This window comes from Choloepus didactylus, chromosome 8, assembly GCF_015220235.1.
Source record: "Choloepus didactylus isolate mChoDid1 chromosome 8, mChoDid1.pri, whole genome shotgun sequence".
Classification (NCBI taxonomy): domain Eukaryota; kingdom Metazoa; phylum Chordata; class Mammalia; order Pilosa; family Megalonychidae; genus Choloepus; species Choloepus didactylus.
The window spans coordinates 67,116,813-67,128,886 of record NC_051314.1 but is presented as its reverse complement, the minus strand read 5'-3'; the positions used below and the strand labels follow the sequence as shown (position 1 = coordinate 67,128,886).

The 12,074-nt window shown below is 42.6% G+C and overlaps 1 protein-coding gene and 1 pseudogene across 1 annotated transcript in view; one reads left to right on the top strand and one right to left on the bottom strand.

Moving 5' to 3' along the window:
- Positions 1-320: 320 nt before the first annotated feature.
- RASSF3 (Ras association domain family member 3) overlaps positions 321-12,074 on the top strand; it is a 69,987-nt gene continuing 58,233 nt past the window's right edge. The window contains exon 1 of the mRNA XM_037844995.1: positions 321-613. Coding sequence (XP_037700923.1) covers positions 503-613 — 111 coding nt within the window. The 5' untranslated portion in view covers positions 321-502. The remainder of the gene's footprint in view (positions 614-12,074) is intronic.
- Positions 10,710-11,515, bottom strand: LOC119541562 (annotated as a pseudogene).

Below are 12,074 nucleotides of genomic sequence, written 5' to 3'. Positions count from 1 at the left end.
CCTAGTGGGGGCGGGCGAACTGATCACCGAGGATTAGGCAGTTACCGGGAGTTGGGAAAGCGAACTGGAGCATCGACCCAACAAACGTAGCCCTCAAAACGGGCTTTCCGGGTGACACAAGAACTGCTAGAAGAAAAGCAGCGGCTAGAAAGGGGCGGGGTGTGCTGCCCCCACCTGCGACCGCGCGGGGCGTGTCCGCGGCGGCGAAGGGAGGGACGGAGCGGGGTGGCCGGGCCCCCGAGGGGCGGGCTGCGGGGCGGGGCTCCAGGAGGCGTGGCCGCGGGCGCACCAGGGCCCGGGTCGCGCCAGGAACCCGCGGCTGGAACCCGCGGCTAGGCGGCGGGAGGGCTGGGACAGCCGGGCAGAGCCGCAGCTGCAGCAGGACGGCCCGCCGGCGCCTCCGGGCCGCGCGCCGCGAACCTCGCAGGGCGGGAGGGCGCGGCGCCCCCTGCCTGGCCGCCTGTGACCCGGGAGGCCGCCCGCGCGCGACGGGACCAGCAGCATGAGCAGCGGCTACAGCAGCCTGGAGGAGGACACCGAGGACTTCTTCTTCACCGCCAGAACCTCTTTTTTCAGGAGAGCTCCCCAGGGCAAGCCCCGCGCCGGCCAGCAAGTGAGTGGCGTGCACGGAGGGTGGAGTGCGCGCCCCATGGCTCTCGGGGGTCCGGCCGCCCTAGGCTCTGCCTGACTCCACGTGTCTCCGAGGGGCACGCTCGGGAGGTTCTCCGGGAAGGAGGAGGCCGCGGAGATGTGGCTTCTGCCTGTTTGGCTCCCGGGGAAGTGCCTTAAGCTTGTGCAAGTGGGCGTGAGTGTGGGCGCTTGGGGCGCCCTGGGCAAGGAAGGAGGAGGAAGGTCGGGGAGGCTGAGGCTCCTGCCTTCTGCCTTCCGCGCCAGATGACCTCTGCGGCTCAGTCTGCGGGCTGCCCGCAGCTGCCGCCCTCCGGGTGAAGCCAGTGCGTCGAGCTGTCTACCGCCGAGCAGTTCCAAGATCACGGAGGCGGCTCTGGAGTTTCCCCCGCGCCCTTGGTGGAAAAATAGTCGGGTTCGGCCCGTCGGTCTCCACTCCTTATCGGTTCATTGGTCCCCCGAATGGCTTGGGGGGAGGCGGGGGGCGCGTGTAATAGCCAGGGATGGCTGCGGTGACCTGGCCTCCCCTACCTTCCCGGTGGGGGCTTATCTTGGGGAGGCCTCGGGAAGCAGGGCCTGACCACAGTAGCCGCCGAATAAATGTTGGTTGCGGGAGTCAAAGTTGCGCGTTTCTTGTAAAGTCAAGTTCATGGATGTTTCGAATGTTTTGCAAGCAAGTTCCGGTGCTAGGTAAATATTAGCCGAGAGCTAAGATTTAGGGCGGTTTCTTCCTTTTTTGGAGGAAGCATGCCGTGGGAAGCATGAAAAGATGGGCTGGAACTTGGGCGGGTGTCGCCGACCGTTAGTGTTTTTTAGCGAGGTCTTCCCAAAATGGGGCACTTGGGCTGGACTTCCAAGTCTGGTGCTTGAACCCGCGCCCTCCTGGCCCTGGGAGCCGCACCAGGGAGCTCTGCCAACACAGCCATGCTACATCAGATTAGAGGAGGCTGAACCGGAACAAAATTGCTTTTAAAAAACAACAGGCGCGCACCAAACATTTCCAACAAATTTGGTCCTATAGACTTGAATTAAAAAAAAAAAAGAAAATCCTTCCGGGACCCGGATAATGAGTTGGTTGATTGGGTTGGGTAGTGTAATCTCTCAGGGTTTCCTTACCAAATCTTTTACTTGACCACTTTCTGTGGTCAAATTTCCTTCTAAGATTCGGAAATTCTAGTCTCTTCAGTCTCTTAAATTCTAAACCAATAGAGAGGGGACGGTGTAGGGCAAAAGTGAAGTCAAGTACCCTTATTCAGTAACAACAGTTAATCCAGAGTGAAGTCCTGGTGCAGTAGTTTTCCCGTCTTTATTGTTTCTGAGGTTTAAGGCCACACAATTTATTAGTCACTTTGAGTGATCTCTTGTTTTCAGTAGACTGTGATCTAATGATATGAGATTGCTGTGAAGTTTGGAAGCTAGAACACCCTCTTCCCCCAATCGGTTATGGAAGAATTGCATTTCCTTGTGCTTTTTTAACTTTGATTTTTTCTTTTTCTGGGCCCATTCTTTCCTCCCTCTCATCTTTTCCTTTTTTGAGCTCTGCCTTTTTTCCTTCCACTTACGTTGCTGTTACCATTGACATGCAGTTGTAAGCGATGGTTGTAGTAGTTTGGAATCTATTCCAGAAGTGGCTGGTGATTTGCAGAAAACTTGCTGGTTCTTGGATTCTCCTGATGTAAGATGCTACTTCACAAGGGCCAAAGAATCCAGTTTGGAATGGCTCATGCAATTCCATTCGTTCTCATGAATCCTTTAGTGCTTTAAAAAGTAAAAACACTCATTTTATATACACACACACACATAGTCTTTCTGTGTTATACTCATTAATTTATGTAAAATTCATTTAGCATTTTTATACTCATATAATACGTTCATTTAGCAATAAGAATTGGTTTAACATTAGTATGTATTTTGAAATATTGTGCTGAAATTCAGAACAGTAAGACCTAGTTCCTTGCTTAAAGAGATAAGTACATGTAATCTGAAGCTTTAATTTCTGTTTGTTTTCCCTTTTATGTAACACATGCAAGATGCTGAGTTATAGGACATATTTGCCAGGTGGAGAAAGTATTATGAGCTCTGAATCTTAGATGGGCATTGTGGTTTGTTTAAGGAGTGACTTGAGTGAGTATGTTATTCCTGGTAAGATTTCTTAGTTAAGGAAGTAAAAATTACCATAAGATTAGGTAAGCTTGTTTTTATTTTATTATGCTGGTGATTACAAAGAAATAAGATAAGCACTTTGGACAAAAAGTGTGGTAGTGAAATTTATCTTTTCTCTTGAGGGGTGGAAAGATGTCACCATAACAATCTATTATTGATAATAGTGGTTTTTTTGGTGTCATTCCACCTGGTATGGAAAAGTCAAAATGTGGTTTTTAGAACTCTTGAAAATATCAAGAGAGAGGGAGATGTTTGTGGTAAAGGCAGGATTATGAGAAAGGGTGGGGGTAGGGGAGACAAAATTTCTTTTGCCAGGCAGGCGGAGGAATGTATCCCAACTTCTTTGCCCCCAACAACAACAAAACCCTATATACACATTCAAGAAAACTTTATCATTGTGTTTTATTTTATTTTGGTATCTTGTTGTCTTAAAAAAAAAAAAAAGAATAGGTTAAAACCCTGTGTGGAGGATGCTAAGCGAATGAACACGTGGTCTTTTTGTGGCAGTTCAGATGTCACGTTTATGCTGTATCCCTGGTACCTGGACGAATACCTGGTTGAATGAATGATTGCCTTCCTGGTTTGACAGTAATTGGTTCTTTATGGTTTTCCAATGTACCTTACCTTATGATTCTCTCTAGAGCATTAACCTAATGAGAAGTGAGGAAACTGAGGCACTCTCAGACAGTGCAAGGGCTATAACTCAGAAGTCTTCTGACTCAAGTTCTACTCTTCTTTTGGTTGCTTCTCAGCTATAAAAATACTTTTAAAATTCCATTTTCCCTGTGCAAATATGCATATATATAATTTAGGAGTTTCTTAAAATTTGGTCCCATATCCTGCATTTATTTTCATTACAGTGTCATAATTCATAGTGGATTTTTGTGGATTTGCTATGTTTTAAAGGATCCACTTAGTTGTTTTAAATAGAACCAAAGATGCAGACAATTCTGTAATTCATAATTCACCTTTCTGATTTTCCAGCAAAATCAAACTTCCTATAAATACAGGACACATCTTTCAGATTTCCAAATAGTAGAAAAGGCCTGGAGTCAGTTCTATCATCTATTGGAGCATCTCTGACCTCTTAGCTAAGTCTTAAATGAATCTTTGGTAATTAACAGGAATAAGGAAATGAGACGTTTTTTTCTTTAAAGTATGTGGTTGAGACGTGTTTGAAAAACTTGAAATTGTTTTCTGAGCCATACACTTTTTAAAAAGTTATACCAGAGAATTATTTAATTAAGGCAAGCCTGTCAGACTACACAAGTTTCATCTTTTGTGTTTTCTCCTTATCATAGTTTAAATCTTTTTGTGGGTCTTTATTTGGTTCTGCATCTTATTGCTAGAATCAATAGTGATGAGTTGTACTATTTTATTCAGGGTTTCCATTGGAAGTTCTGGAAGTAGATCATTCAGGGCAGCAGAAGAATAGCAGTTCATAAAATCAGAAGTATTTTAGCTCTTGCCTTACTAACTTTCAGTTGGATTTATTGGATTTTATTGGACATAAACATTCCCACCAGTTATTTTGGTCCAAGCACAGTCTCATTTCCACATTTGATATATTCCATTCTTACACAGTAATAATCCATTGGAATTGGGTGTGTGTGCTTAGGACTCACAAAGGTGTATTCCTTTAACTGAATTTCAAAAGAAAATTAGTCACTGATCTTATATACCCTCATATTATGCACAATGCATTCTTTACCCCATTCCTTCTTCTGGCTAACTTGCAAAATTTGGAATTATTTGGAAAATAGTGACATGATACAAAACATTTATGAAAAGAAAAGCTAAAAATATCCAATAATGTGGTTATTCTTTTTAGACTTCCTTTGACAGTCAGTGACTGTCATACTGTAAACATTCTTTTTTTCTGGGAGAAAACCCAGGCTGAACAAATGTTTTAAAGTGTAGCCCGACTGCCAACTCTTAACCCTGAGCATCAACCCTTGATCCCCCTACTTCCCCAGCATAAGAAGCTGTCTTTTGATAAAGGCTCCAGTTTGAGTTTGCCTTTTGGGTTCAGTCCTAAATTGGCCCAAGGCCATTAGTTAGCAGGTCCCTCTTACCAAGGCAGGGTGAATAGACAACAGGATATATGGTAGAAGCCTGCCATGCGAAGGAGCTGCTCTTACATGAAACATTTCATGGCTGACTTAGCTTTTTTTCCCCCTTGCTCATTGAGGAGCCATATATGTTGCCTAGGAGGACGTTTTCATTCTTCCCATGGCTGAGCAGGCATTACTTATGTTACAAGGCCCAGCTAATTGTTCACCCACTGATGCAACAACCTTTTAAATAGTAGGGTTTAACTAGGACTATAGTCGCAGTCACCTTGTTTTGATTCCTTTTTGGATCCAAGTTATTCTCCAAGTCAGAACCTTGGTCTGGAATTGCTTCACTCTATTCTCCTTTCATGTCACCTGCTCAGAGCTAAGTCTTCCAGAATCTCTGGTCTAAAGTAGGCGCCCCCCCCCCACCTTAAAGCCCTCTGCTCTTTCCTTTCATAACAATAATTATAATATATAGTTATATTTTGTTTAATGAGGACAGAGACCAGCATATTTAACAAGCACATAAAATAAAATAAATGCGCAGCACTTAGTAGGCACTCAGTAAATATTTGTCAAGTGAATGAAAGCCTGCTCATTTTGGATGTGTGTCTAGTATTTTGTTCTGTTATTTTTCCTTTAATGCACAAGGACACAGTTTTTTTTTCCCTCTCCCAGCTAGACCTTAAGCCTTCACAATATTTTACACTTAGTAGGTATTTAAAAATTGATGATATTGGTGATAACTGTTATTACTAGTTAGTTATACTTCACTTTATAGCATACATTTTCCCCTTATTTTAAGAAAGACTATCATTCGTTCATTCATTTAGTCAACAGTTTTTTGAGTGCCTCTATATACCAGACCCTGTTCTAGGCTCTGAGGCTAGAGCAGTGAACAAAACAAAGTTCCTAGCTGCTTAGTAATATTTTAAAAAAACTTATCAAATGAACAAATTAAAACATATTTAATTTTCCTTTAAGAGCTGCTCCTTTAACTGTATATAAAAGGAACTTCTGATTGTTTACAATCTTTCAGGAACACACCTATTGTGTAAAGTATGATAAAGCTATACATCTGTTTAGACGGAAATGTTGACTGAGATGCTTATCCCTGTAAAACAAGTCAGATTTCCCTATTGACGTCTATCCTAAAATTGTAGATGACGATGTTTCAACAGAAACATGATCATTTTCAAGGATATAAAATGCATTAAACAGAGTTAATAACTCATACAAGAGCTAACCATATTTCTTTGAAACAGGTTAATTTTCCAGGTTTCTCTTCATTTAGTGAGTTCTGGCTTGGGCTATTAAAGCCTGGTTAACTGGCTTTTGTTGACTTATTATTTTTTTTTAATGGTGAAGGCCAGATAAACATTAAGAACAATGTCAGAGATCATAAAAAATTATTAAAATATAAAATACAGTTGGTTCTGAGATAGAAGTAGCCATCGTTCTGTCAGGCATGGTAGCCATCAGCCCCACGTGTGGCTGCTGAGCACCTGAAATGTGGCTAGTCTGAATTGAGATGTCCTGTAAGTGTAAAATACACATGGTATTTCAAAAACTTAGTACAAGTTAAGGAAAGAATGTAAAATATATCATACTTTTTAATATTGATTACACATGGAAATCATTTTTTGATGTATTGGGTTAAATAAATTTACTTGAATTTATTTTTAGTTTTAATGTTGCTGTTAGAAAGTTTTATGTGGCTCACATTATATTTCAATTGGACAGAGCTGTGCTGAGGCAGAGCTGGTAGCCCTTGCTAGGATCTTTATCTTCTTTATGGTTCCAGATTCATACTGAGGAGATTTTTTTTTGTTAAGGGGAACTTGCCCTTTACTGTTGTGAATAGGTTCTTTTCAGCCTATCTTGGGTCACGCATACCAGCATTTTGGGATTGTGAAACTTTCCTGGGGGTGATCATTCTTCTTCTTCTTCTTTTTTTTTTTTGTATGTGATCTGAAAGGATGAAACCTGTTCTAATGGTATTCTGGAAAACTGCAACTCTGCCTTTGGTTTACAGACATAATAGGGTTCATTATTTCATAGAATATTAAAACAGCAAACTAAATATGTGTTTTGTAGACTGTAATTGCTAACTGCTGCTACATGATGCAGCCACCTAAGAATAATTTACTAATTATAAACTGCAGCACTTAGTTCTCTATCCCAATACTAAGCAAAGTGAGATAATTAGAGGAGGAGAAAGGATGATTTTGGGAATTGGAAACTGGAAGATCTTGGATTTAAGAGTATTAGTGTAATCAGCAGAGTGTTCATATGAAATTAATGGAGGTTGAGCAAAGTGTGTGGGTGTGTGTTTTAAGACTGGTGAGGATTGTTTTCTAAATTCATTTTCCAAGTATTTATTGAATACTAGGGAGTGTGTTAGACCCTACCAGGTGCAGGATTTGATGGTGAACGAAATGGAAATGAAACCTGGGCTCATGAAGTTCACCTAGTCTATATAGGTCTTTTGTCCATAGTAAAGAGCAGGATTTTAGTGCAAAAGTTGGCACCGTCTTTGTTTTATATACATTAAAAGAATGCATGATTTCCCATAAACCGGCCATTTTTTCTATTAAGATTTTAAGCTTTGGGTTTTTTGGGTAGTTAGAGCAGTATGTTTTTTATTTAAAATTTTTTTTTAAATAACAAGAATGCTATAAAAAAAAAAAAACAAAAAACCCACATCACAAACCTTGGGGAAAATTGGCCAATAATCTCACTTAACCTAATATAATTATTATCATTTTGCTGAATTGTTTTCTAGTCTTTTTCATGTATCTCTTTTATGTATGTGTAATTGTACTGTACTGACAAATAAGAATCCTGCTATTTAAACCTAGAATTACAGGCTATTGCTACATGATCTCAGCTATCATTTTGATGTCTACATTATATTTTATTGAATAGGCATATCATTATTCTCCAAGTATTGGAAAATGTGGATTCTTCTGATTTTTGCTACTATAAGTAATACTGTAGTGAACATTTTGAGCATGAAACTTTTTTCATGGATTTATTTTTAAAGGATCGCTACAAAAATGGAATTTTACTGAGTGTGAGGGTGTGGCCATTTTTATGGTTTTATTTACATATTGCTAATTTATGTTAACATTTAAAATTAGTTTCACTGTACACTTAGCTCCATTGGAAAAAGTCTTTAAAACAGAAGAAATCTTCCATGGAGTAAAGGCACCTCATTGTTACTTAATTTGCATTCCTGTAATTAAAATGGAATTTAATATTTTTCTGTGCTTCCTCTTTTTGGGAGGAGTGTTCATGGCCTTTGACCGTTTGTTTCTTAGGTAGGGAGTAATCTTAAGAGAACACTACTTCTCTTGAGTCTTAAGCACATTTAGCATGGTAGATGGTTCCTCTTTTTTGTGGTCAGCTGAACATAAGGTTATTTTTTGACTTGCTTTGTTTTTACCAAAGGGACATTACATATTCTGGTATTTTGAAATACTGTAGATTGTGTTTCAGGCTGACATCACTGAAACTCGGAGCAAAATACTTTACTTGACACTCCTCTAATTACAACATAGTTAACGCATTGCTAAGAAAGTATCACCATCCTGTTAAACCGTGGAATAAAGAGGGTGGACAGTTGGATGATATGTCTTTTGCTAACTATATAAAAAGGGGGTCACTAGAAGTTCCTGCCCTTTTATTTTTGTTTTGGGTAATTTTCCACTGAAATGAACAAGTTTTAAAACAAGAGCCGCTTTGTTTTAGATGTTTGAAAACTATGAAAGACCAAAAACACCAGACTTTCAGAGGAGACTCACAAAGATGGCGGCCAAGTCATCTTCACGCTCCAGCTGTAGTCCTCAGGGCGTCCTCTACGCTAAGAGGAGGAAGAGTTAAAGGCTGGCTGTTAGGAGGGATCTGTTAGGAGGTGCCGCTGTTCTCGCCTGCAGTGACCATGCACAAAAGACCCGCACTGAGAACCAACATTCCCTCCTCTAGCAGCGCCCAGAACCAGAGGCAGCCCCATTCACAACAGGAAACCTTGTTTCTAGAGCAAAAGTAAGAGCTGGGGCAGGACAGACAATTCCAGGTTGCCCTGGGTAGTTTTGAGCCATATACTTTTCTCAGGGCAGTTCCTCACTGGGCGGAGACTGCATTTTATGTCTTCCCTGCCCTCTCTGAAAGGCCTGCAGGAGCGCTGGAGCTGAGTCACCAAACGCCCCCGGCGAGAACCCCTCCTCCTTCCTCACTGCCTCGGCCATCTCAAGAGGCCACCCAGGTCCTCCCACTGCACTGGGCCACCCAATCTCCCCTTGAACTCAACAAAAGACAAAACAGCCATTTGATTTTTCAGTCCTACCTGATTCTAAGGCCAAGCTCTGCGTCATGGTTTGTCCTCAACCACTCTACTCTTGAGGGGATGGTGGACAGTCTCAGCCCTACTTTAATCCCACCTGCAGGAAAGCACTACAACCTGTGATGCTGAATTAAACACACAGGGAAGGGTAGAGGAAGGCTCTAGAGAACAGAAACCTATACCCAGTCAAGGTTGCCTTCTGGACCCAGGAGAAAGCAGAACATGGCTCAGGAAAAAGTCCACCTGAGGAAGGCAAGACGCTGAGCCAGAAGCTCATGTTTGGTTCTTCGCCATTTGAAGAATTTCCCTTGGGCTACAGAAGTAGGTGGCTAAGAGAGCCTCGGAGTTCCGAGCCCTCAGGGAGATTCTAGCCTACTAACCAATATAATCATGGAGCAGCCAGGTAATCAGCACGTGACCTCTTGTTATTTAAGGCTGTAGAAAAAGGGTTGACATATACAAGATGATACTCAGGCCCTGTTGCTTAGAAACAAACTTGCAGGCTCAGATGATGAGGGGCTTTTGCTCTCATGCTTGTAACACAAGAACAGCAACTTTTTCCTATCCAATAAGAAAAAGAAGGCAGATTTCCTCTTTGGGGAGTATCCAAGCCCAGGCTGCAAGAAGAAAGCTTCCTTACATTTTAAACACTCAGCAGAGTTCATGATAAACTCTGAACGTGCAGGCTCCAGGGTCCAGAGACATTTTCCTGTGGTTAGACCACCCGGCAGATGTTACCTTCAGTGTCACAGCCTGGAGTTTGGTGAGTTTCACAGTTAATTCCATGTTATCCACGAAGTCTTCCAAGCTTCACTTGCACACCAGCCTTCAGCCAGGCCTGACTGAGGGCTGCAGGGACCTGACTGGGAAGTCCACAGATACAACAGACTCAAGTTCCGTGCTGGAGGACAAAGGCCAGAGCAGCCAGCCAAAGCAGAAAACTCTGGGCCTATGGCTATCTAAGGAAATAAGGGTCAGTGAAACATAAGTTGTTCTGCCACTCCAGGCCCCAAAAGAGAGGCTTCCAAATGTCTTTTCCAGCTCAGATCACATTTGGAGAGGACAGTGAGTGGGGCGGGCTTGGGGTAGGGAGTGGAAGGGGAGGAATGAAAGAAGTTTTCATGCAGCAGGGAAAGTGCCTCATGTTGACTGAGACTTAGGCAAAAAAACAAAAGCCAATGAATAGATGGGTGGAAGGTATGAGGGGTTGGCAATCTTCTATTCTTTGAGTTCAACAAGGTAGCCTAGGCTGTGAACTTCTTTTCTGTGACTTTGGCATCACAACAGCATATGTTCTTTCCATCCCTCCTCGCTCCTACCATGGAAAGGCACATCACAGCAGCAAAGCTAGGGGTGGTGGGTGGGATGCCTGCAGCAGTCAGGTGTCCCCAGGGATGGCCAGGGGCATGTGGTGGCCCTGCATGCAAAGCTCCGATGACAACAGAGCCCCTGACCATCTGCTGGAGACTGGAGAAGACCCACCAGGCTGTGTGCAGGACACACCTCACAGGTGACAGTCACAGAGGCAGTGGCAGCAGGACAGAGCAATAGAAGCACTTTCAGCTCTGTTCCTGCCATTTGTGGTAGAGTGTGATAACTAATGACAATGGCAAACACAGAAAACACCAGAGAGAAAAGGACAATGAGGAAGAAGTCTAGGCCACTTGGGTGGCAGTGGGGCTGTCATTTCCGGTAGCTTCAGATTGCTGCCGAGAGCAAGAACACAACTCGATGCAGCTTCTCTTCTTCTGGGGTTCTCTCCACTGTCTGCTCAGACAACTCCAGGGAAATAATGTGATTATCTGAGAGATCACCAGTGATGGAGGAGGTATGAAGTAGTAGCCCCGGGCAGAAGGCCCCGGGACCTCGATGCAATCCCTCCACTCATGCTTGTCATGCGCTTGTCATGATTTAGGACAGATTATGATCTGTCCCTAGTCCCCATATGTTTAGACAGCTCAAAAAAGTTTATTCTGAAAATTTCTCAAAAAGGCTTGTTTTAAGGAATATTTTTTGATATGTTGTTAGCTAAGCTGTGACATTTATGTGAATATGCTATAAATACACATTCTCAAACAGCAAAATAAACATATTTTATGAAAATGCCTCTTGATGTAGTGAATCACAAGGAAGATGTCATAATGGAGATTGTGGACATGGCTGTACATCCTGCTCATGATCGTAGCTCAGGGAGCCATTGTTCACCATGTCTGAGGTATAGGGTAATGCTCTCTTGCTGTTTCTCTTCATTGGAGTAGGTGTCTGCAAATTCTGCCAGCCCCACATATTTGTCCACGTTTCCAAACAGAGTTCCTGGCTGCATCCTGTCCTTTGTGTACCAGATTGCCAAGCTGTCTCCGTGCAGATTCTATTTCCCTTGTCCATGGATTTTTTTTTTTTTTAATTCAGTTTTATTGAAATAGACACCATACAATCATCCATGGTATACAATCCACTGTCCACAGTATGATAACATAGTTATGCGTTCATCACCACAGTCTATCTCCGAACATTTTCCTTACATGAGAAAGAATCAGAACAAGAATAAAAAATAAAAGTGAAAAAAGAACACCCAAACCATCCCCCCCATCCCACCCCACTTGTCCTTTAGTTTTTATCCCCATTTTTCTACTCATCCATACACTAGATAAAGGGGGTGTGATCCACAAGGTCTTCACAATCACACTGTCACCCCTTGTAGTCTATATTATTATATAATCGTCTTCAGGAGTCCAGACTGCTGTTTGGTAGTTTCAGGTATTTACTTCTAGCTATTCCAATTCACTAAAACCTAAGAGGTGTTATCTATACAGCACATAAGAATATCCACCAGAGTGACCTCTCGACTCCATTTGAAATCTCTCAGCCACTGAAACTATTTC